Source organism: Canariomyces notabilis (genome assembly GCF_033297395.1).
Source record: "Canariomyces notabilis strain CBS 508.74 unplaced genomic scaffold N656scaffold_2, whole genome shotgun sequence".
Classification (NCBI taxonomy): Eukaryota; Fungi; Ascomycota; class Sordariomycetes; order Sordariales; family Chaetomiaceae; genus Canariomyces; species Canariomyces notabilis.
This window is the reverse complement of record NW_027041824.1, coordinates 279,780-304,020: the sequence shown is the minus strand read 5'-3', so window position 1 is coordinate 304,020 and position 24,241 is coordinate 279,780. Positions and strand designations below refer to the sequence as shown.

General features: G+C 55.6%; 7 protein-coding genes across 7 annotated transcripts; 4 read left to right on the top strand and 3 right to left on the bottom strand.

The window, feature by feature from the left end:
* Window positions 1–1,290: 1,290 nt before the first annotated feature.
* Window positions 1,291–3,405, bottom strand: N656DRAFT_841589 (uncharacterized protein). Its single transcript, XM_064819002.1, has 2 exons — window positions 2,636–3,405; window positions 1,291–2,559 (listed from the first exon to the last, which is right to left on the bottom strand). The coding sequence occupies exons 1-2, from the start codon at window positions 3,201–3,203 to the stop codon at window positions 1,556–1,558; spliced, it is 1,572 nt and encodes a 523-aa protein (XP_064673650.1). The 5' UTR covers window positions 3,204–3,405; the 3' UTR covers window positions 1,291–1,555.
* Window positions 3,406–4,026: 621 nt separating this feature from the next.
* N656DRAFT_701832 (uncharacterized protein) lies at window positions 4,027–8,283 on the top strand (the record flags this gene model as incomplete). Its single annotated transcript, XM_064810976.1, has 2 exons — window positions 4,027–7,891; window positions 7,946–8,283. 2 exons carry the CDS (start codon window positions 4,027–4,029, stop codon window positions 8,281–8,283), a joined length of 4,203 nt encoding a protein of 1,400 aa, XP_064673649.1.
* Window positions 8,284–9,924: 1,641 nt separating this feature from the next.
* N656DRAFT_723104 (HET-domain-containing protein) lies at window positions 9,925–12,225 on the top strand (the record flags this gene model as incomplete). Its single annotated transcript, XM_064812513.1, has 2 exons — window positions 9,925–10,095; window positions 10,309–12,225. 2 exons carry the CDS (start codon window positions 9,925–9,927, stop codon window positions 12,166–12,168), a joined length of 2,031 nt encoding a protein of 676 aa, XP_064673648.1. The 3' UTR covers window positions 12,169–12,225.
* A 625-nt stretch (window positions 12,226–12,850) lies between these two features.
* On the bottom strand, window positions 12,851–13,703 carry N656DRAFT_786556 (ribosomal protein L14b/L23e; the record flags this gene model as incomplete). Its single annotated transcript, XM_064816535.1, has 4 exons — window positions 12,851–12,961; window positions 13,087–13,333; window positions 13,439–13,486; window positions 13,690–13,703. 4 exons carry the CDS (start codon window positions 13,701–13,703, stop codon window positions 12,851–12,853), a joined length of 420 nt encoding a protein of 139 aa, XP_064673647.1.
* Window positions 13,704–14,049: 346 nt separating this feature from the next.
* On the bottom strand, window positions 14,050–16,234 carry N656DRAFT_774267 (uncharacterized protein). The gene is made up of 5 exons (XM_064814234.1): window positions 15,829–16,234; window positions 15,577–15,769; window positions 15,221–15,517; window positions 14,922–15,165; window positions 14,050–14,864 (listed from the first exon to the last, which is right to left on the bottom strand). The coding sequence occupies exons 2-5, from the start codon at window positions 15,743–15,745 to the stop codon at window positions 14,087–14,089; spliced, it is 1,488 nt and encodes a 495-aa protein (XP_064673646.1). The 5' UTR covers window positions 15,746–15,769; window positions 15,829–16,234; the 3' UTR covers window positions 14,050–14,086.
* Window positions 16,235–17,816: 1,582 nt separating this feature from the next.
* N656DRAFT_700632 (acetyl-CoA synthetase-like protein) lies at window positions 17,817–19,929 on the top strand (the record flags this gene model as incomplete). The annotated part of the gene is made up of 5 exons (XM_064810882.1): window positions 17,817–18,564; window positions 18,615–18,665; window positions 18,733–19,354; window positions 19,418–19,615; window positions 19,686–19,929. 5 exons carry the CDS (start codon window positions 17,817–17,819, stop codon window positions 19,927–19,929), a joined length of 1,863 nt encoding a protein of 620 aa, XP_064673645.1.
* Window positions 19,930–21,762: 1,833 nt separating this feature from the next.
* Window positions 21,763–22,481, top strand: N656DRAFT_794415 (uncharacterized protein; the record flags this gene model as incomplete). The annotated part of the gene is made up of 2 exons (XM_064817272.1): window positions 21,763–21,799; window positions 21,862–22,481. The coding sequence occupies 2 exons, from the start codon at window positions 21,763–21,765 to the stop codon at window positions 22,479–22,481; spliced, it is 657 nt and encodes a 218-aa protein (XP_064673644.1).
* Window positions 22,482–24,241: the final 1,760 nt, after the last annotated feature.

The window sequence follows — 24,241 nt, the reverse complement described above, 5'->3', positions numbered from 1 at the left end:
AGGGCATATGTGATATATGTTACAATCCAATAGGCTCATACCTACGTGCTTGCTGTGAAGTGATCATGAATGGTTCAAGGTCAATAAGCAACCTTGAAAGGTAAGTAGACTGCGTAGGTAACTAGGTACCTTATATAAGTTGGAAAGTTTGAATGCGAGCTTTGAGTCATCCGAAGTGCCGATCTCATTTGTGAACTGCCCGGGGTTCTAAGTCAAGTCCCCCTTCCTACTTTCACCCCCTACCGGGTAGAGTGAATTGAAGTGAAGTGAGATACCCGAGCGGTTAGAAGTTGTGCCCCCCCACCATCTACTCCCTCAGGCGACCCTGTTCGAAGCGGGTCGTCGCCGCCGTTCTTTGCACCACATGAACTACCAACTATATCCGAGACAAAATATGCTCGGGCGGTTACCAACAAGCTCCAAGAATACGAAGATAAGGGCGACTTGAAGTCAGCCCCGATCAAGGAGCCCGACCTAGCGAACTTTGCCAGATATGCCTACACTCGTCTCTACGCGGTCCATGACAAAAATTGGGACCGCTTGATCAAGTGGCGCCAGGACAACGAGGGAGCCACTGATTGTCAAGCCTCGGTGGCGCGTTGGCATGAAGCTTGCTGGCCCTGGGGGTGACATGGTGAAGAATCGTGAGTCCTCCCACTTGTGGTGATGGGGTGCCAGTGGTGCCGAATGTGAGGTTGTTAACGACAGGGCATCCGCCTCCATCCTCCCAACCATACAATCTAAGTGCCAATCGGTATCATGCACGGATTGATAATGAAGCGCGGAAAACATTCCCAGCCAGTGTATGTGAATGACAAGCGACGGGATACTTACACGAGATGACCAACGCTGCCGTCTATGGCCACAACCGGCTTGTCGTGGGCGCTTGATGGCCGCTGCAGCACACCGCGCTTTCATTGACAGTGTGACTTCGATGTTCGTTCACTTGATCAGTCCAAGGATTTACAGGCCGAAAACCTCTTCATCGGCGTTGCCATGGCCATTTTCGTTCTACAAAGCTCATCGCCCTATCAAGGCCCATGACTCCATCAACAAGTCCGTGATTACTTTGTAAGGTATAGCAGTGATTTGTGTGACGTCTACCGGCACCACAAAACCCCAGCGTTTCGGGTAAGCCAGTATGATACCTTGTGCGGGTCAATCTGCGAGCAAGGACGTCGAAGCCTTCAATATGCCCGGCCAGCTGCTCTATCACCACCATAAGCGTGTGCTAGGTGCCTCGAGTCTGACAACAATAACAACATGAAAATTAGAGGATAGGTTAAGGTGGGCCAATCCTTAGACAGCGGCATCAACCCGTGGAATACTGGGAAATATGCAGGCATAGCAGCCTTCTCAATTCTCATACCAATAAGCCAAGGGATCATAGATCTGTGCTGCTGATTGATCCGATAGAAATTAGTCCAGTGCACATCGAGGAACCCGTCGAGTTCTTACTCCCTGACGCCTAGTTCACACATTGAGGCCTCTTCGCATCTTCAATTCCAGTTGCCCGCTCTCTCGTCACTGCACTGAAACCGCAGCATGCCCAAACTCAAATAAGCCCAGCCCTCGCAGCCTCGTTGCCCCCGTCTTGCAGCACGCTCTCCACCTTCTGCTTACCCTTGCCAATGCCTCCCTGGCCAACACCCATCCGACGAGCGACATATCTCTGCGCCACCACGCCAACCGCAAGGCTCAGAGACTCCTCAATCCACTCGGCAACCCATTCACGAGGGTCCACACCCCCGCTCTCGATGATTTCCCGGATCTCCTCGGGCACCCGCTCAAACTCAGCCCGGAAGTCGTCCTCCTCCTCATCACCCGCCGCAGGCGGCAGATGCGCAGCCGGAGCTTCCAACCAACGGATCCACTTAGCCGGCACGGTCTGGCTAACAGTAGAATACCTAATCTCATGAACCGGGTCCAGCACATGCACCGCAAAGCAAACAACCGCATCCTCCTCCGCATCCTCCTCCTCAGCCACAGTCATCGCAGCCGTCTCCTTCTCCTTCTCTGCCGCCGTCGAGCCCGCAAACAGCGCCTTATCAGCCTGCATTCCAACAGCCTGCACCGACAAAAACAAATCCGACCTGCGCACAGGATTAGACTCAGACACGGGCTCAGCCGCCCGCTGCCGCGCCAGCTCAATCCCGCCGTGCGCGGCAAAGTACTCGCTCGCGTACCCCTCCGCGTTGGCCCGGCACAGCTTGGTGCCCTCCACCAGGCCCTGCACGACGCCCAGGGCGCGGGGGGTGTCGGATTGCCGCCACCAGGGGCCGTCGCGCCATCCAAAGAGTGACGCTGCGCCCGTGGGTTTCTCGGATGTGGGGCTGCGCAGGGTTGACTCTTGTCCGCGTTGGATGACCAGGAGATCGCCGCCCTCGACTTGGGCCATGACACGGTTGAAGACGCTGTAGATGACTGGGTCCAGGGAGGGGTAGCCGACTAGGTCGTGCGTGATGTGGATCATGAGGCGTTCGTGCGAGGAGATGGGCGGCGCGAGGGTGTGCAGGATGTTGGTGAAGGTTGGGAGGGCGCGGTGGCGGAGTTCGTCGCCTGTTTGGGAGGGGGTGTATTGTTAGTTTCTTTTCTGTTCAATCATCACCAGCGGCACGAGGCAAGAGAGACAAACCAAGACCCTTCAACGCGCCCACATTGCCGCGGACTTGATCTGCCCACTTCCTGGCCTCCTCGTTCTGCTGAATCTCCTTGACGACGGTCTCGGCCTGCTTCATAGCGGTTGTAGCAGTGGACCAGAGTCCTCCCCACCACCCGCCGCCGCCACCGCTGCTTGTAGTTTGGGTCTGCTGAGGTGCGGCTTTCTTCTCGATGTCTTGAGGTTCGGAACTTGTGGCGCTCGGGGTGAGGCTGGCTTGGTTTGAACCGGTACTCTCGACCGACTTGCGGGTAGCGGAAATTTCGACCCCAGGTGACGGTGCGTTGTTTGATGTCCGCTTTGCGGGCGATGGCTTGGGCGCGTCTCGGATGCGAGGCGTGTGCGGGCGCGAGGGTGTCGGCTCGCCGAGCTGGTTCTCGAGCTCGGCTAAGATGTCTTGCTCGGCGGCATCAGGTTTGCCTTTGACGGCTGCAGGTTTGGGCTTGGCCGATTTCTTGTTGATGGCGGCGTCGTCGCCGATGCCCTCAAACAGCTCGCCGAGTTCGTCGTCGGTCGGAGCTGCCTTTGATCGCTTGCTGGCCATTTTTGGGCTGCGTAGGGTGCGATCAATGTTTGTAATGATCGGATAGAGTGCAGCGACCGGACAGAATATAGGCGAAACGTATGCTTTGTGTGTCCCGTCTAGATGATGTAGGTACGTGAGCCAGGTTGTTTAGAGCTGTCGTTGCAAGCGATTGTTGGCTTCGCTCCGTGAATGGCGTCCGCGGTTGCATCGGGCGACGTGCAGGCCCATAGCTGTGGAACTAGGTACCGCTAACGGTATCTTAACTTACACCAATAAAGTTGCCCAAGTTGACGTTAGCATTCCACAGAAACGATGTTAGTGGAAGCCAGCTGACCACAGCTGTGTAAGTGGGGCGCCGAGGCTGTTACGGCTGGCAGGGTGCGATTGGTCGTGGCTTATTCGGGAACCTCCAGAAATTGACGTGAGAAGAAATCTACACGTAAAGGAGCGACACCACACGACAGCGACGATTATATTCGGTGCCCAACGCTGCTATTGTGCAATTCCGACAATAGCAGTTGCCGAGTCTCAGGTCGTCGCTTTTCCTCTCTCCATCTTTTTTTATTTTTTGTTCATCTATTCGAGTTCGGCGGCGCAATTGAGAAACTCACACAACAATAAGCGACCAACGGCGTTCTAAACTTGACTGACCCTGACACGTTGGATGCCGGGCTTTTAGTGCTAATCCCTTTTTTTGCGCCTCGCAGCTTTGCTCTAATTTTCACTCACACCCTCCCACCCTAATCAAACCGCACACATCAACCTTCATAGTTTTGTATAGCAGGTGGTTCAGGGGGTTGTTGCGTGTGCTGCTGTTGCGAGGATTGAATTACAACGGTCCATGGAACGAGGTCGAGGCGGTCATGTCGGCGCTCGCGGGCGCGGCGCAAAGAGGCGGGCCACGCTTCAACTTCCATCTCATCTTCAGAACCCAGATCTTCTTCCCTCCCCCAGCCCCGACTCTTCCACTCCCTCTCACTCTCACTCTCACCGTGCACAAAACAACACGCCGTTACGTGGAGGCAAGATTCGGTTGACCAACCCTCCGCCTCATCGTTCCTCATCGCCCGCGGCTGAACAGACTTTGCGTCACGGCCAGGCCCCAAATTCAAAACCTGCGCGCAGCGCAACCTTTAATTCATCTTTCACTTTTGAATCTCCTTCTGCTTCCGCCGCCACCATGGCTGCCGGGGCGCCTCCGGCCCGCAAGAGGTCACGGACATTCGAGACGGCCCATGACGGCGCCGCTGATGACGAGGCTCACTCAAAGGGCGGCCATTCTTTGAGAAAGCGAGCCCGCATCGACTATACCCAGGAGATGATTGATGACGACCTTCGCCTTTCCACAACAAGAAATGATTCGATTGCGAAGCCCGGCACCACTCCAAGTGCTCGCGGCCGCAAGAGGAGAAGCGCCCACGACGGCTCGGATGGCGAGTCCGAGGATGTCACTTCAAACCCAAAGCGCCGCCGCGCTGATAAGTCTCCAGTGCGCGCCACCTCATCCCGCCGGCGCAACACATCCAAGAAGCCGGCCGCTGTTGTGAGCGCCTACGTCGACCAACCGTCAGATAATGACGTTCAAGACACTATTCTTGTCAACGTGTCTATAGATCAGGGCCCGTCCGATGACGAGTCCGACAAGTCTTCATTCCAGGAATCTGAGTCGCAACCAACATCTGACGACGAAAGTGACACCGCTGCTGTTCCGGCCCAACCTCCAACACCCCAAGTACCGTCGGCTGAATCAATCAAAGACACCGTGTCTGTGGCACCCGATGATGATGAGACCATCGGAAAAGACATAGTTCCGGAGCAGCCGGACGACAAACCACAGATTGCACCTGACCAAGTCTCACTTACACCGGAGTGCGACAAGCCTGGCCGCACTCCCAAGAAAGATGCGACTAGAATTATCGTCGTGTCCAGGTCTGCGGACACACGGAAAACAGCATCACAAGGGGATTCAGAGAAACCTGTCGAGGCTGGTCCCGATGATCAGATTTCCAACGCCAACCAACCGAGCGAGCAACCTGAGCAGCAACAGGTGCTCAAAGAGGCGTTTGAAAATGCCGAGCCGGCGGCCCCAACTACAACGGAGCCAAAGGCCGCAGAAGAATTAACTATCCCTGTGGTATCCGGTGCTGGGGTGACTTCCGTTGGTGATACCGTCATCGTCGACCTGCCTTTCAGCAAGCCACTGCGGGCAGCAAATCAAACCGGGCCTGTAAGGCTCAAGCAGCTGGAGCACGTGTATAAGTCGAAGACTCCCTTTGCATCCTCCTTGAACCTCACTCCCTACGAAGACGAAGATGCTGTCTTACCAGGCCCGTACACTGAGTGGGTGTATCCCGTTGACGGCTTGAAGACAAGACCCGAGCCAACTCCCATCCAGACTCCCACCCCTACTCCTTCTCCATTAGAAAAGGTCCCTGTCGCGGTTGAGTGGGAGGCGCGTCGTCCCCTCAAAACCGGCGAATTTTTCGCACTCTACCGACAGGAAACTAAGCGACGCAAAGAGAAAGGGGAGCCGCCTATTTCCATGGTTGACTTTCACAATGAGTGCGTTCGGAAATACAAAGCTGCCCAGAGCGAACTGTCGGCGTCAGAGACGTCTTCATCGGCCGAACAGCAAACAACTCTAGAACGCGTCGAGGTTAACGGACGCGCAACTCTTCTTCGGGCGGCGCTTGCGGAAGAGACTCCGCGCAGCTCACAGCCGGCCGAGTCCCAGGTCCCCACTGCCGCGGCCTCGCCTGTCCCTGCAGAGGAGGATGGCATGCCAGAGGACGGTGTCGACGACGAACAAGAGGCGGATGAGACCCTCTTTGATCAACCCAAACCGGGTAGCCCAGTGGAACCCGTAGAAGTCACGCGGAATCCGACCAAGCAGTACTCATTTCCCAAGCTCCGGGATCCGTCCGAGATTATCGCAGCACTTGATGGATGGCAAGACATGGGGACCGATGTCCTGTATGCAAAAGTGGCTGCCGTGGTCGAAGTCTTGCATCAATACCAATTAGAGTACAACGAGCTGAGAAAGATCACCGACGACGAAGAGAATGCCAAGCGTCGTCAGGCCAACGACAAGACAATCGTCAACTGGGAAAATCGCCAGAAAGCTGACGAGCCCATCCATATGCGCCGTCATCATGATGACCTGGTCAAGGGTCCTACGCCGTTTGAGGTGCGGGGAGTCCGGGCCCCGAAGCCTTACATTGACGACCCCATTCTCGAACACCAGAGGGAAGAGGACCGCATCATGGCACAGGCCTACGGATTCAAACACAACAATCACCCGTCCCAAGTTGGCCGGCAGAATCCAGAAGAGCAGCGGTGGGAAATGCCCGAGAGCCGTCTCCGGGAGCGGAAGCGGACGGAGAAAGGTGCAGAACTTGCCGAGGAGAATGTCATAGAAGGGAAGAGGGCCAGGAGATCGCGATATGTCTCGGACCAAAGCAAGGACGTGAGCCGATCGGAGACCCCGACTGCTAGCGCAATCGTCGGTGTTGGCCGGCGCCCGGTCCAGAAGCGCAAGCCTGCCGCTACCCCGGTGAATGGCGAAGAAGCCGAGGGCCCTGATCAGCCTCAACTGACAGAGAACTTCTCGGAAACGCCGCGAAAAGGTCGTGCGGCTCGCAGTGGTCCTGCGTCGCAGCCAGATGGCCAGGATCTGGCTATCCCTGTTGCTGAAGCAAATGGCAACCAAACTGAAGCCGAGGAAGTGAAAGCAGAGGAAACGCCCAAGACGAATCGCAAACGTGCGAGGGGTGCGGCGATTACTGCGGCAGAACCTCCAACCTCAGTTCCGGCAGGGTATGAGGACGGTGCGGTCAAGCGGAAGCGCATCCGCGGCCCCAAGAACCAGCAGACAGCCCAAACAGCGGCGACCGAGATCGCAAGTTCGTCGTTCTACAGCCATCCATCTGCGGCCGCCAGTCAACCCGATTCGAGGCCTTCGACGGCATCATCCCAGGCCACTGCGCACACAGTCGAGACCGTGGAGTCGGCATACTCGCTGCGTGACAAACGGAAGCGCAACTTTGCGCTCGAGAATGATCCGGAACTTGAGACTCGGCCTCAGAGACGAGGCCGTGCAGCCGTCGCGCAGAAACCAAACACCGGATCAAAGAAGCCGGTGCAGCAGAAGGAGAATACCCAACCGCAACCCCCACCGGCGATCGCTCCAACGACGTCTCTCGCTCCTCCCGGCGCACCTTTGCAGGCCGTCAATGCAGGCCCGTTCTTTCATGAGTTTTTGTCTGTACCGGTGGCTGGCATGGCCAACCCTGCTCATCTTGGTCCACCTGGTCCACCGCTGGCGCCAATGCCAGCACACGGTCCCTTTCTTCATACCTTCAACGCCGCCCCAGCCTTTCCGCCAGGTGTTCCGCCTCCGCCTCCGCCCCCGCCGTCGGCGAAGAAGCCCATCACCAAGATCAAGCTCACCAACAATGGGTCGTCTTCCACGGCCCCTTCGCGTGCAGCGACACCGGCGAACGGGACTTCCAGCTCCAATTCTAAGCCCAAGAGGGTGCGCACGAAAAAGGCTACCTCATCCGTCGAACCCACCACTGGCGCTGCCGCTGGGCCTGCTGCCGGTGCCACTGCCGGTGCCGATGTCGCTGTCCCAGGTGCGAATGGAGAGCCTGACAAACCGTACGCAGAAATGACCAAGTCTGAGAAGATGAGCTGGTCAATGAGGCGTAAGTCCCCACCTGTTTCCGATCAACCAGACGCAGTCGCTAACATACACACAGGGCGCTGGGCCACGGGCGAAATGCAAGGCGCAGTAGAGAAACGGCGCGCGACTTTGGCCAGCAAAAAGGCTGAGAAAGCCCAGGGCAGCACCACGGGCGTCTCGGGCGGCGCCGATTCCCACGACTCCGGCCAGGCGACCGAGCCAAATTCGGCATCGCCATCAGGCCCGACGACCCCGGCGTCAATGACAGCCGGCCAGACGATTGGGTCACTCGCCTTACCGCAGGGCCCGCAGTCTCTGCAGCAGCAGCAGCAAGCTCCTGTACAGCCGCAGGGGATCTTGCAGCAACCATCACTTGCGTACACACTCTCGCAGAGTCCTTCTGGGCCGGCTTGATTTGGTGTGAGATGTGCCGTGCTCAACCAGGCTAGGGACGAATTGCAGTGTACGAGATGCTCGCGTGATGAGCATGATTACCTACTAACTGGTACAATACTTTACACGATGAGGACGATTGACTCTGTCCTTCCCTCATAATTCGCGGAGGATGATCGGATGGATGAATCGCAGAGGAAAGATGTACAAAACAAAGGAACCAGTTGGAGTTGGAGTTCCTTCTATTCCATGCATTGAGGGCATCTGTCTCGCCCTTCACAGGAGTCCTGGCTGGTTGGCGGATATCGTATAAAAAGGAGCAGCTCTGGTCTTGGTCTTGGTCTCTCTCTCACCAAGATACTGGTGATGATAACTGGAAGGCTTTTGTTCAGGCGGGTTGGGTTTTCTTATTCCTTTGCCGGGACTGGAGCAGGCAGGCTTGCATTGACTCATTCATTGGGTTGGAGCATTGGGGACAAACGGGTTTACCGGACTCGGGAGCATTACTTGCATTTGCATAGGGCGCGTTACATAACATCATCTGCGCGCGAAGCAGCGAAGGTCATTGTGAGGTGGGCAGCTGCACTTTCAGTCAGTTGGATCGCGGGCATAGGGCATATCATATATGATGTCTTGTTGCGGTCTGGGACTGGACCGGACTTGGTGGAGCTAGTACTTAGTAGTACTCACTCACTCACGTTGCGCATATATGGGATTTTTTTTTTTTTTTTTTTTTTTTTATGGTAGCTGGTACAATACCGTACATGGGATGTGCATTGAAGAGAGCCCTAATTGAGTCTTCTTGTTCAATGTTCAGAGTTCAGTTTTTTGGAAACGTGTGGATAAGTCGTGACGATGTTCCCTTCCCGCACACAAGTAACATAAGTACCGTCATGTCATACCTTGCAATGCGGGCTGTCATCTCGACCTGCTGTTTCCAAGGTCATACATGGACGAGCAATCGAGATGCTCTTAAGTCCTCTGCTGCGCGCAGTTCTCTTGGAAAGCATGTGTGAAATCTGAACAGATGCCGACGTCATGGAAAACATAAGGTACGGTAGTTTCATGTAGCTAGAATGCTCTCTCTTGCTTGTATAATGGGGAAAGCCTGGGATACGTGTTATTGATCATATGTCGGCTATCAATGATGGACATTGGATGGTACGTCAGGGCTCACAAGCTGCTGGCCGTATAGAATCTGCATCTTGAAGCCCAGCATACCTAACTGACACATTGACTTATCGGGATAACTTGAACACCATAACACGTCAGGAACAGGCCTGTGGCATCTCACAGTCAATCTGAATCAACCTTCTCAACGACGGGACTCGGTCCACGGCAGAGAGCCTGGCTGCCCAATTGCACCCGACATCGCTCGAGGGACTGGACTCTGGAGCGTTCAATCTTATGCACCTCCGTTGCAACCTCTGATTGGACCACCTGGTAGACCGCAAGTCGCTCCACCAGAGCATGAGGAGTCGTGAATGAGACTGATTTTGAATTGGGGACTCGGAATGTCTCCATCGTGATAAGAATTAAAGATGGCCCCTTGCTCTCACAGCACCCCATGCAGTTTTCATTCCTCAGCGCTTCACCTCATAGTTCTCGTTGATTTGCCTTTCAAACCTCCGTTTCCTTTCTAGATACCTTGAACTCATCAAGATGAGACTCCTGAATGTGACCACCCAAGAGGTGGAGGAGTTTCATGAGGCTGATATTCCGCCATATGCAATCTTGTCTCACACCTGGGGCACCGAAGAGCTCACGCGCCAAGAGGTGGAAAGCATTGCACAGCACCGGACATCGCAGCAGAAACAGCAGTCGGCGACGCAGGTCGTCTCGCGGACCGTGGATAAATCAGACACGATGCGGCTGATGCTGCTATCCACCATGCTCATGGCATTTCGCGGACAACAGTCCCGCTTTGATCGTCCAGCAGCACTCCCAGCCATCACCGCCGGCTACGAGAGCGACGAGGATGACCGAGGTTATCGCACCGTCATCCCTTCAGCCCCTGGCCGACCCTCGCCATCCCATCCCAGCGAGCTCAAAGCGGGCTACGCCAAGATGGCTTTTGCCTGCAGCCAGGCCGCAAAGGACGGCTATCGCTACGTGTGGATCGACTCGTGCTGCATCGACAAGAAGAGCAGCGCTGAGATCTCTGAAGCCGTTAATTCCATGTTCAACTGGTACCAGCGGGCCGCTGTGTGCTACGCCTACCTCGACGATGTGCATTTCGACGACTACACGCAAGGCTACCGGACCTGGAAAGACGATTTCATCAGCAGTCGTTGGTTCACCCGCGGCTGGACGCTGCCAGAGCTGCTGGCTCCCCGCAAAGTCGTCTTCTTCGCCAAAGGGTGGAGGCTTCTCGGAACGAAATCCTCACTCGTCAAGACCATCGAAAAGATCACCGGGATAGACGAGCTGACCCTCCTCGAGCCGCGGCTGATCCACAACGCCAGTGTTGCCCAGCGCATGTCGTGGGCCGCGAACCGAACCACAACCCGGCCCGAAGACGCCGCGTACTCTCTCATGGGCCTATTCAACGTCAACATGCCCATCATCTACGGCGAAGGCGAAAACGCCTTTCTCCGGCTCCAAGAAGAGATCATCAAACGCTCCGACGACCACTCCATCTTCGCCTGGGGCACGCTCGGCCGGGGGGACAATCCCCACCCAACCCACCCCCACCCCGACCACCACCTAGACGCCTCCGACCTCGACTACGACACGCTAACCGGCAGTGTAGGCATTCTCGCCCGCTCCCCCAAGGATTTCGCCGGCATGCAACATGTCGTAGTTTGCACCGCACCCCCGGAGAAGCACCCAACCTCCGACTACGCCCTGACCAACAAGGGCCTGCACATCAAACTGCCCCTGGTGCGGGTGCACTTTGGCCATGCCACGACAAGCCAGAGGCATTACCTAGGCGTGCTCGACTGCTGCACTGAAACGGCGCCGGATACGCGCCTCGGGGTGCTCCTGGCCGAAAGCATCAGCGGGGTGCCGAATAATAATGTGTACCTCCGCACGCGCACGCGCATGCCCACTGTTGTGTCGGCGGCTGACTTGGCGACGCTGGCTAAGCCGAGGTTGATTTACATCCCCAACCGCCTCGGGACCGGCACTTCGCCTGCCGCCGGCGGCGGTATTGGCGGGAACGTGATGACGGCGACGGCGGGCGAGGAGGAGATAATCCTGATCCGCGCGCCGGACCTGTTCGCGCCGGGGTATGATGTGTTGGACATCCAGGCCAAGCCCGGGGCGCACTGGAATAGGGAGTTGCGGACTATGCGGCTGGCTGGGCTGGCGCGCAGAAAGGGGAGACCGTTGAGCGGGCTGCTGCTCTACCAGCTGGCGGTGGTGCCTTTTTTTAACAGGCACATGAAGTGCGGGTTTGTCGTGCGGGTCCTGGTAGATGCTGGGTCAAGGAACTGTTTTGTTGATTTGCTGCAGCAGCGGCAGCGGCAGGCTGAGGGCGGGCAGGGCCAGGATCGCCCGGGTGAGGATGGGTTTGGGTCGGCGTTGGTGGAGGAGGCGAAGCGCGTTTGGGAGAATCCAGGCAGCGTTGAGGTTAGCATGCCGGGGCTGGAGGGGGATCCGTCAGCGAGAGGGACTGTGACTGTTGATGTCGTCAATCCGGTGGTGTATGAGAGTAAGCAGGAGGCCGCGGCGGGGACGCCGGGAGTTGAAGAGGATAAGGGGTTGGCGGTCGGGCCTGGGGACGAGATCAAGCTCTCCTCAAGCGTTACCTTCATTGAAAAGTGGGAGAGAGACTACCAGAGAGAGGTGGAAGGGAAGGTGGCGCGCAAGTATAAGGGCGTTATTGAGCTGAGCCTGTCATCTAGGCTATGGCTTGCGCCGACCATGAACAATGGAGAGGAGCTGGATCAGCTGTCGTAAGTGTCCCGAGAGTTGGGCTCCCGTTGGTATTGTGCAGCATATATAGATCAATGACACTGTCTGGCTGTTGCAACCCGTCGCACTTGTACCAGTTGGGCTCCTGGAACCCGGGCGCTGCTCCTGATTGGCACTCAGATAAATGTCATCGGGAAGCAAACTGCATCTGTCATGCCTAACTGGAGAATGGTGAATTTCTCGACCTTAGACGCGCGCCACATATCCACACCTTTTAGCAGTTTGCACGCGCCCCTGTGGAAGCGGTTGAAAGGCTGACGATGTGACTCGACACGCAACTGGTGCAAATGGGTTTCGTGAACTCAAGCAGCTCAAAGTGCGGCATCGTGTTGTAAGAATGGTTGTGTGCTGGAAGGTGCTGGATTGTTGAATGTGGTTGATCCGACCCCCCCGTCGTTCCTCGCGCCAACATTTTGTACTTTCACAGAGCCGCCTCCCCACACCCCGGACTCGAAGAACCGATTCTGAATTGACCTGTGTATCATGCATGTAGTATGACTCCCTAGCACGCCGCAGCCAGAAATGCAAAGCCTGCCATCCAGCCCAAGCCTTTTTGTGGCCGTCCGTCCCGTCTTCCTCATCCTTTGCGGAAGATTATTCCCGGTTAACAGAATCAGTCGTCCCTCGAAAACCGCCTGGCAAAAACCCATCGCTCCCCGAAACCCTCTTACATCACGACACCCGAGTTGCTGGCAATACGGGGCCAGAGCTCCGCAGCCTCCTTCCCGACGGGCCCAGTGATCGCAGAACCCTTCATCTCGCCCTTGGGGTTGACGATCTGTGGACAGCATCGTTAGCGTATCTCCATTCCTGTTTCCTTTCCCTAACAATCCGGAGACATCCGCTCATAGTCCGCCGTGTCTCCGCATCAGAAGTGCGTCCTGTCACAGAAGAAGCACATACCACACCAGCGTTGTCCTCAAAGTACAGGAAGACGCCATCGAAGCGCTTCCAGGGCTTGGCCTGGCGGACGATGACGGCGGGGTGGACCTTCTTCCGGAGCTCAGGCTTGCCCTTCTTGACTGTCGCCATCACCATGTCGCCGACACCGCCGGCGGGTAGTCTGTTGAGGCGGGCACCGATACCCTTGACGGAGATGATGTAGAGGTTCCGCGCGCCAGAGTTGTCGGCGCAGTTCATGATGGCACCACTGTGTCGGCCCGTTAGCCTCCTGCCCTGCCAGCTCTTCCCATCCTCGTAGAAGTAATCGATCGGAGACCGGCTGTTCGGGGTTCAGGGACGGGATCGCACGTACACTGGGAGACCCAGGGTCATCTTGAGCTTGCCACCGGGGGCACCACGCCTGTTTGCCTTGACGTTAGCGCATTTGTGAAGACATATCGCAGCCAACTTCCTCGACCTATACCTGGGCACTCTCGTTGCCCAGAGTAGATCCCCCCTCCTCATTACCCCCCATGATACGGCTCCATCTGCAGCCAGAACGCGGACGATGTAGCGGCAATAGTCGAAAACGGCAAACAAGGCATCTGGACGGGCTATACTCACGAGATCTTGGCCATTGCGACTGTCTGGTTGCGGAAATGCGACTTGACGGGTTGGGGGTCGAAATTTCGGGAAACGCAGCAATCTGGAAATTGGCGGCGGTTCGCGATAATTTTTGGTGTGGATCGCAAGCCCTACGAATTTGTGAGCTGTCACGTGGACGGAAGTCTAACGCACAACCCTAACCCGCTTGATTTCCATTTGCTGATAAGATAAGCAGACACTCCATGGGCCATTCTGGTTCACCAAGGCTCACTCTGAACTGCAAAAGATCTCTCACCAGACTACTTGCAATGCAATGCCTCACGCAGATATCCTGATTATTTCCAGTAGACTTATGACAACTCAAGAGTATTTAGGGCAATGACTAGGATTAAGTTCCCGAACACACTCATATTCACTACTCTCCATCGCGCTCCACGCTCCCCACGACGCGCATCTCGCCTCGGGCCTGACGACTTGCCCCTTTGGCCACGACATATTTGAGCGGTCTGTACACCGGGTCCCACATCTGCTCCCTAATCCACTCATCCAAGTCACTTTCATCCCTCGGGATCCCCTCCACCGTAGCTACGCCGTCCTCCATAGCAGCCTGGATCACCTTCCTCGCGACGCGCACGCTCACATCGCGCACCACGTCAACGCCCGGTAACAACGGTCCCGTGGGATCGCTCAGCGCCGGACTCAGCTCTGCCACGCCGCCCACGGCGGCGACCAGCATCTTGTCCGTGACGAGCTTGGCGCGGGACAAAACACCGCCCAGCCCGATCCCGGGGAAGACGACGCTGTTGTTGCATTCCGCCACCGTGATCTCAACCTCCTCGCCGTTTGCGCCCCACGGACCCTTGACAGGCTTGAACGGGCTGCCGGTGGCGACGAGAGCCTTGCCATCTGTCCACTGGAGCAGATCGGCAGGGACCGCTTCGTGCAGGCGTGTTGGGTTCGACAGCGGCAGGATGATGGGTCGCTCTGAGTGAGATGCCATGGCACGAACGATCTCCTCGGTGAAGGCCTTGGGCACAGTGGAGGTGCCGACAAGGACGTTCGGTTTGACCTCCTTGACCACGCTCAAAAGGTCCCGCTTTTTATCGCTCCAATCCTCGGATCGTGCGTACCTCTTCTGCACATCGGACAGGTTCTCGGTTTCTATGGTGAGAAGCCCGGGCTTGTCGATGAGCCTGCAAGCGAAAGGTTAAACGGGTGAGCTGACGCGGACGATGTGAGTGGGGTTCTACCATATCTGTTTCGCTGCCTCCTCCCTACTGATGCCTCGCTCGGTCATGATGGCATCGCGGACCTGATCTGCGATGCCAACACCAGCCGTCCCGGCGCCGAACACAACCATGCGCAGGTCTCCCAGTTTCTGGTTTGACACGTGCAGAGCGGCGAGTATGGCCGCCAGGGTCACACAACCTGTTCCCTGGACATCGTCGTTGAAGCAGGGGATTTCCGGCCGCCACTTGTCGAGTATTCGCCGCGCTAAGTAAATGCACATCCGTTAGCCCAGATTTCTGTCGCTGTCTGTTTCACTTACCGTTGGAAAAGCCAAAGTCCTCAAAGTGGATATACGCCTTCGGGTACAGTTGACGGGCCGAATTAACAAATGTCTCGACGAACTTGTCGTAGCGCTCGCCGCGAACTCGATTGCGCCTCAACCCGAGATACAGCGGGTCCTTCAAAAGGCTCTCGTTGTCCGTGCCGCAGTCCAAGACCACGGGCAACACCCGGTTCGGGTGGATCCCGGCACATATCGTCATGAGGACAAGTTTGGCAATGGATATCAGGATGCCACCGCATCCCTGGTCGCCGATTCCGAGGATCTCTTCTCCATCTAGACTGGGTCAGTAAGTACTACGGGCGTGCCGGGAAAGGTTGATTGGATCGACCTACCCGTAACCACAATGTAATCAATGTCCTCTGCCGTGCCCCACAGAGACAGATCATGGTGCACTCTGTCAATGTCCTCAATGTTGAGGAAGACGCCCTCGGGCCTCCTGAAAATGCGGGAATAGTTTTGAATAGCCTCGCCCTCCGTTGGGGTGTAGACTACACTGAGCATCTCCTCGAGGTTGTCGAGGAGGAGCTGGAGTATGTCAGGGCGTTGAGACTCCTAACTGTAGGGATTCCCGCTGGGGCGTCTCACTCTGAAGTACAGAACCTCGTTTTGCTCCTTCAAGGAGGTCAAAAACGTGTTCTTTGAGAGATCATCGGGCCGTATCGAGTACTGTTCATAAGCACGCTGGACCTGCTGCTCCAGAGTTTGTATGCTCTGCGGCAGCAAGCCAGCCAGCTCAAAATCATGGCGCTCTTCTTTGCTGAAGGCGGAGCCCTTGTTGAAGTACGGGTGGTTCAGGAGTATTGTGCCCTTGAGAGCGCATTCGAGAGGGCCGCTGGTGCTCAGGGGCAGGTGTCCAAATTTGGACGTCTTCTCATGGTCTCGAGGCGCCATCTTGATTACAATCTTCAGGAATTAAGCATCGAAACTTGCAATTCAAAGTCATAGATTGTATATTTGTTGCCATAGAGGTTCTTTTCCTCCTGATGAGATTGCCGGACTCCAGCGGGCAATGACGTAACTACCGGTAGCCCTTTATCACGATACGGATATGCCGGGCCGGCTCCGGGAATAACGCGCATCGGCTGTAGCCGGACGGGAGCGAACGGCAGGAAGTATTCAACTTCGCTGTTGCTAGCAAACTCGCCCGAAGATAAATATAAAAGGCCTATAATGTAGGACGACTTGGAGCCTCGCCTCGGTAGACTATGCATTGAAGCAGCCAGATGGCGCGGACTATGATGGCCCAGAAAACATCAATCTCGCAGCAATTCATGGGAGAAACTTGAGTCCCTCTCACGCCCGTTACCCAGCCCCTTCCGAGACCCAGCACAATACGTGCCGGGAAGAGAAGGCCCTCCAGAGGAGAGGCTCTGAGAAACCATGAACGGCTCTGAGTGGCTGGAAAGGGGTGCTGCCGTTGAAGACGCTGGCCTTCGAAACAATGGAAATGATGGTATCACATCCTCTCTCAGTGACCATGTATCGAAAGACAGGGAGTCCGCAGAAGGACAAATCCCCCTGTACGATACAATGCATTGGTCCTACCTTCCCTCTCGCTGCAATTCTACTGCGGAGTATCTTCCGCTGGGCGCCTGACGTGCACCTCTGCGCAGCTAGGTGGTGTGAGAGGTAGCTGGCACCTCAGTTATCCGACGCGAAAATTTTGATGTTTGAGGAGAATTCCAGGCCGCTGGCTCGGTGGGTTTCGTGGGTCCAAATGGCCGCCAAGCAAGAGACTCCACTTTGTGGAAGTACCCTGCCTTCCCGCCCTTACCTAAACCACGCTCAGTCAACTCGACCTTGGTGTAGGCACGATCAGATGCTCCCTCTCCAGTAATCTTCAAAGAACGGGATTTATTGATTACGAAATATACCTTACGGGTTTTCGATGAAGAGAGCACTTCAATGGTGCCTCTGGACTTCTGCGTAGTGCTCCAAGTCGTTTGGTGCCCAGTCCTTTCTCCAAACTCGAGATGACCGGATTTGCTACTTCAGGCACGCCGCACATTACCAAGTTACCAAAGTTACAGTACTTTTGATGCAGGACATCATCTGCCGGGTAGCACACTGGTTAGACATGCAACAGCGGAATTGTTATTGCCGCTCGATGCCGCCGATTCACTACCGCGGGCCCCGGCGCGGGGTACGGTTTTCAGTCGATGAGATCGAACCGTCGAGATCAACCTCATGAAAACCTCCAAGTTTCACTGAGCTTCAGTCTCAGTCTATGCTGCACTTCGCTATAGCTTCGACACGCTGTCACTGCCGCAGGAAACTGTAGAAGTTGCTACCAATTCCTAACCCCGGCTGACTAGGTAGGTAGTATTTACCTATCTCCCCGCGAGCAGGCATTCTCAAGGCTCACTCCTCCTCAGCACCCTCCAAGACAGGCCCTAACACCCCTACGGTCCTCACACTCTGGACATCATGGATTCGCTAGGTAAGCCAACCACACCCCCCCTTCCCGTGCAGTCTCCCTCCCAATCTTCCGCCTTCATCTAAGTCTAACTCGGCATTTAACTCACTCAAAGCCACCACCGCCGCGACCCTCACCATCCCCACCCTTCTCTACATGTACGCCAATGCCAAGCTGCACCTGCACAAAGACCTGCGCGTGCTCCTCGGGCAGGCGCACATCCGGCGCGCGCTAGCACGAGCCGTGCGCGCAGACAGCGTCTCTCCGTACTATTTCATAGCCGACCACGCGGCTAGACTGGGCTCCGATAAGGAAGCTATCTGGGCCCGTGACTACGCATCCGGCAGAACCGTGACATACTCATGGACGGAACTGCTCGAGCGGGCAAACCAGTTTGCCTGGTGGTTCCTCGCGCGGGGCGTTAAACGCGGGGATTTGGTCGGGTTCTACATGCTCAACTCGGCGGAGTTTGTTTTTGCATGGGTTGGGCTCTGGGCGGTGGGCGCTGCGCCGGCGATGGTTAATTACCATTTGAGAGGGGATGCGTTGGTGCATTGTCTAAGGATTAGTGGGGCGCGGTTGGTGCTGGTGGATGGGGATGCGGAGGCTGAGAAGAGGATTGAGGAGGTAAGCGGGGAGATGAGGAATAATATGAAGGGGGAAAGGGGGATGGAGTTTGTCAGGCTGGCGGATATAAGGAGGGAGGTGAGGGCTATGAAGACTGATATGCCACCGCATGAGTTGAGGAAGGGTATTAAAGGGACGGAACCGATGGCGCTGTTCTACACGAGCGGGACCACGGGAATGCCGAAGGGGTGTGCGATTCCGGTTGCGGGAGGGTTCGGACAGGGTTATGGAAGAGTGACGGGGATGAATCCCGTGGACCCAGACCGTGACAGATTTTGTGAGTGTTGCTTTGTCCTCCTGTATTGTTTGTGGCTGACAGAGATCTAGATGTCTGCATGCCCTTCTATCACGGCACTGGGGGCATCAGTGCCATCGGCCGTAAGTACCTACCACCTTACTGGCTTCTTTCATTTCCAGCCATGAATCTGCCACTGATGGCCTGCAGAGATCCTGGCCGGCAATACAATCTGCATAGCCCCCAAGTTCAGCGTCTCCAACTTCTGGTCAGACATCCGCGATTCGCGTGCTACATGGTTCGTCTATGTCGGCGAGACCTTGCGTTACCTGTTGGCAGCCCCGCCGTCACCTCTTGACCGCCAACATCACGTACGTGCCGTCTTTGGGAACGGCCTACGCCCGGATGTATGGCAGCGGTTCCGCGACCGGTTTGGTGTAGAGTGCGTCTATGAATTCTTTAACAGCACTGAGGGCATGTTAAGCCTCGAGAATATCAGCCGGAACGACTACACTGCCCATGCGGTTGGCCATCATGGACTCTTGCGGCGCTGGAAGTACCATCAGATTTATGTGCCGGTAGCCGTTGATGCCGAAACAGGAGATCTTGTTCGGGATCCACAGACGGGGTTTGCGTATCGGATGCCTTACGAGGTTGGCGGAGAGATATTGGTTCGAATTCCTTCCGAGAGGCCGTTTCCTGGATACTGGGGCGATCCAGGGGCCACCAAGAACAAGTTTGTTCAGGATGTCTTTGAAAAAGGAGACTGCTTCTACCGCACAGGGGACGCGCTACGGAGAGATAGTGAGGGCAGATGGTTCTTTCTAGACAGGTAAGTTGAAATTATAGAGCCGGACCGAGATAGTACTAAAGTACTAATCGTAATCTGGCGTAGGCTTGGCGATACATTTCGGTGGAAAGGGGAAAACGTGTCAACGGCCGAGGTCTCCGAGGTGTTGGGAAAGTTTACTGGCGTGCTGGATGCCAATGTCTATGGCGTCCAACTACCTGGCCACGACGGTAAGGCAGGAACAGCTGCAATCTACATCGACCCGGCTCTTAAGGAGAGCTTCAATCATCAAGATTTCTTGCGGTATGTTGTTCCTATTTGTCCCACTAATTGAGAAATTAGTTGCGGGCCAACACTAACTTTGCCGTCTCAGACATGCTCGCACTCACCTGCCCAGGTACGCGGTACCCCTTTTCCTGCGTCACGTACAAGCACCCTTCAGAACACACAACAACAAGCAGAACAAGATCCCCCTAAAGCGGGAGGGCGTCGACCCGGACAAGGTGTCTGCTGGGGATAATATATTTTGGATTGAAGGTTATGGTAAGGGCTGCACGTACGTCCCATTCACACGCCAGGACTGGGAGGATCTTCATATTGGGAAGGCCAAGTTGTGAAAACTTTCGGTGTGAGACAGTGAGACGGTGCCAGTTGAGTGATGGCAATGTAAACCGCTCCAAATCCCTAGGTAAAGAACCCTTTGAGGTTGCAAGCAGATGTTTGCATACCTGACACACAGGTATTACCTGACTTCGGTCTGGTGATGCATGCATAGTGCAAGTGTTGGATTGAAGTGACCCAGGTGCTAACCAATGTGGAGGTTTCCCTGAGATTGGCGAAACGGAAAGGACGTTCCCGGTGGCACGGAACGGAGGCGGTGCTTTCCCCACAGAAAGCCGTGGGGGGGCAGGCCCAGACAGCCCGGGGACAGAGGAGGATGCCGCGAGCCTCCCTCTTGGCCAGGGGACCTATTGCAATTGGGCGTGCCAAGTGCGGGCGAAACTGACATCGAACTGGTTCCAGCTTGCCAGATTCCAACGCGTTCGTCATTCCAGTTCGTTATTCGCCAGACCAGGCTCAGAAACTATGAGCGTGCTGGGTGTGATAATTGATTGCTACCGACCCCAAAAAAACAACCCGAACCAAAGGCATCAATTCATCGACGGTTACCTGGATGCGGGTTGGAGATTTGGACAGCTTCGTGCGTTAGAAACAAGCAGAAGCGCGCTACCAAGATGAAACCTCTGCTCTGCTCGTCGCAGGTAGCGCCAGGCAACAACCGGCTAAGCCAAGTTCCGTCCGATGTCAGGCCTTACCTGAACTGGTAATTCGACGATTTTCTCACATCGATCGAAGCTCTGTGAATTGTCCTAGGGTTTCTGAAACAAGCACTTGGAGCGCATGAGAAGGATGCGATTCTTGACAGCTCAAGCTGTTGTCGCATTTGTTCGGGAAATTCCTTGTGATGGGTCTGCAGCTGCGGCAGTGGCTTAGGCTGTCGATCCACTGGATCCACTGCAGTGGATCCACACCCCCGCAAAACCCCAGCGATCAGCAGCCGATCAGCAATCTGGAAGTTTGCTCATGCTCAGTAAGTGAGTTGTGAATGCTCAGAACATCTTCAATGATCTAGTACTTTTCGGCCAAGCATTGATGGATTGAATCTATCGCAGCAAACTTGCGTTTTCGACTCGCTGGTTCTTTCCACAGAGCTCTAGCTGACACAGAGCCACCCGCCGTTGAGTCGAGACGTGCTTCGCTGACTCAGTACCCCAGGTATCTATCTGTTTTAGGTACTGTTCCTTGTGCTACTGAGAGAATTGCAAACTCCCTGCCTCCTAAACTGACTGTACACATAACGTTAACATTAAGCATCTTTCAGAAGATTCCGCTGATGACCTCCTCGGCTTCTGCGACAACGTCGTCCGAAGCCCCTGACATTGGCGCGTCAGGGGTCAGAGCCTGGATCCCGGAACGCTTGGGCTTGGCCCCCGCATGGTAGCATTTTGGCCGTTTTCACTGCACAATCACTAACAGTTGAACATGAGACAGATACTGCATCACGTCGGCTTGCCACCATGTTTCCTCAGAACCGCCTTGTTTTGAAAGTCGGAACTTTGGGCTGACAGGGAGAAAACGTGCTCTTTCAGAATCATGGCCACAATCCCCGAGCGCGCAGGACCGGATGGTCCAGATCGACATCTAGGGACCGCTAAGGGATGGCATACAGCTATCATCTCAACTCTATAAAGCCGGGCGTGTTTCTTCTCGTCGATCCTATAGCCTTCTTAGCATCCACTACAAGCAGCTTCTCTTCTCTTAGTCTCTTCTAGCATCCGGACCAGGTGTCCTTTCCCTTCGATTCGACCATTGAGAACAAGTCGCAACCCGACGAAGTCTCCTTTTACCTTCAAGTTCATATTTATTTTAGAACAATCATATCCCTTAACATGGTTCAACTCAGCACCTTCCTGAGCGTGGTAGCTCGTAAGTTTGTCTTGATATGGATCAATCAGACGGATCAGGTCACTGACATACCCCTGACGTAGTCACATTTTCCGCGGTCCAGGCTGCGCCTGATCTGTCGCGTCGCCAGAACATCCCTGACCCTGCCGGCGAGAAAAACGTCGGGAACGGAAATGGCATCCAGTTCATTGGGGGTCAGTGTCTGGGAGCTGCCGACTGTGCTAGCGGATGCTGCGCAACACTCCCGCGAGGCGGCACGACCATCGGTGTCTGCTCTGGTGTCGGAGCCCAGAACCAGGCTGGAAAGCAGGGCTGTGGCTTCGAATCTGGCGGTGGTGCGGGCAACAACCAAGGAGGGAATCAAAACGTTGACCAGGGCGGCAATGACCAAACTGGTGGTGGGAACGGGAACGGAAACCAGGGGAACAACCAGGGCGGCGGCGCCCAGGTTGGGGAGACTATCAAGCCTAGCACTCTCAAACCGGATCCGGCGGGTGTCGCCAACGTTGGGAACGGAAACGGTGGACAGTTTATTGGCGGGGAGTGCACCGGCGATGCCGATTGCGCCTCGGGCTGCTGCGCGCTGGTAAACACGGGCGACAGCAGGTTTGGTATTTGCTCCGGTCCGCTTGCAAACACGCAGAATGGCAAGCAGGGATGCGGTTTCCCGGTTGGTGGCCTGCGGCTTGCCGTAAATGCTTGAGGAAAGACGGGGCTGAGGGGAAGTTTCGCAATCTTATATAAAGTCTCTGTCGTACTGGGCCCCTGAGGAAAGGTCTGGACGTGTTGCCAACATCTTTCGTGCTCAGAAGGGCTTCCGAGAACGTCCTGCTTCTGACATATTGTTTTACTTTAGCATGTTGTATAGTTCCTGATCTATCTTCTTTCTCAACATCGACGTGGAATGGTCCAACCCCGAGAGGGAGAAGCCATGCATTGACATTTACAAATCCTGCTCCACGCATCAGAGAAAGGCCTCATACTTACTAAAGAGCGTCAGGCCGCTGCAATGGAGGCGATGTGCCACAGCGTTTCCGAGGCGGTTGCAGAGTTGGTGCGTGGTAAGTTGCTATCTACAAAGCTCAGGCTGCTTGACATTCCTGCAAAGGCGATTGGGGACTTATTTGCGCCGGATGAATTTATGACGGAGCGCGTTAAAGAGCTCTAACGTCAACCCGACGAAGAGGCAGAGGTACTGCAGGCACGACTCACATCGCTCGCCGACGAATGGTTGGCTGCAGGCGTCCTATTCGCCGCCAACCTGGAAAAGTCACAGCGCATCCGGGGCAGGCATCGGAACTGTCCGATGGGGAACGTACAAAACTCGAAGAAATACTGATGTGGTGGCAGGCAGAAAGAGTTCTGTCCACAATGCCCCATCGTCGGCTGCCCACCTAACCATGCCACCTACATTGTGACCATCCCTCGTGTACCTGAGGACGACTCGGAGAAGGAGGAGGACCGACTCGATTCAAATTGCGAAGATGACACTCGACAACAAACAAAAAGTAGCAGGCATGGGAGTGAGTGAGCTCTAACTATAGTATATAGGTCCAAGTTAATTTCCCAGTCCCCCTTTAGTCAGGCCCAGCGTCTGGACGGGAGTGGTCCCACAATCGTGGGAAACCCAGAGCTGCGAATCACCAGGAGTTTCAGTTCTCAGATCTGGTCGATTGATGACGTTTATCTTTTTATTTTAGTTTGCCATTTTGCGGCGAAACCTTCAACCAGGAAGTCACGGCCATCTGCTGCAACGAGGGTTGCGCCTCCCATCTGCGAGTCGTGAAGATATCATCCTGTCGGCACCGTGATCAAAACCATATATATACTCAGCCACGAGAGTCCGTAGGCATTGCTGGGTCAGGCCCGCCGAGTTCGAGTACGTCGAGTGGCGGCAACCTTGGACGGTCGTCAGTTTGGTCAAGGCTGCGTACGCAGTTCGGCGCGTCCTCAGCCTCTTGCTGTTCCCTCTCGGCGGCGGTACAAGTCAGCAGCAGGCCCGCCGACAACGACACCGGCACAAGGACTTGAAGCGCTGAAGCCCGACGACGCTGAGCCCGACCATGCTGAGGTGGAAGGAGACCTCCAGGCTCGCCGGAAACTTGCGATCCAAATTACTCCAGAATGTCCCGCGTCGCGAGACGTGGGTCATGGCGTCGAATAAAATTTCGAACGCGCAAAAGACGGAGCGTGTCAGGCTTGCCAACGAGATGTTGAGATGATGAGATCCAAATCTGGAGGAGTAACAACTTGAAGCTCATGCAATCCTGGTTCTTCGGAGGTTCCCGATACTAAGGCAGATGAGCGGGAAATCATGGCTCGTGCACACCGAGCTGCAAACATTACCGGTACTCCCAAGATGTATATACCCCAGAAGTCCGGAATCTGGGGTAGGAGCTCCTGCCAAATCGGAGCGCGAGGATGAGTTGGCTCGGTTAGCGAATCTGCCTACCTACCTAGGTA

Excerpts from the sequence above, each read along its gene's own strand:
- N656DRAFT_774267 (XM_064814234.1), bottom strand. The coding sequence starts at position 15,745 with ATGCTCAGTGTAGTCTACACCCCAACGGAGGGCGAGGCTATTCAAAAC. Across the intron at positions 15,518-15,576 it reads TGATTACATTGTGGTTACGG|ATGGAGAAGAGATCCTCGGA; the intron begins GTAGGTCGATCC and ends GACCCAGTCTAG. Across the intron at positions 14,865-14,921 it reads GAGGCAGCGAAACAGATATG|GCTCATCGACAAGCCCGGGC; the intron begins GTAGAACCCCAC and ends TTTCGCTTGCAG.
- N656DRAFT_841589 (XM_064819002.1), bottom strand. The coding sequence starts at position 3,203 with ATGGCCAGCAAGCGATCAAAGGCAGCTCCGACCGACGACGAACTCGGC. Across the intron at positions 2,560-2,635 it reads GGGCGCGTTGAAGGGTCTTG|GCGACGAACTCCGCCACCGC; the intron begins GTTTGTCTCTCT and ends CCTCCCAAACAG.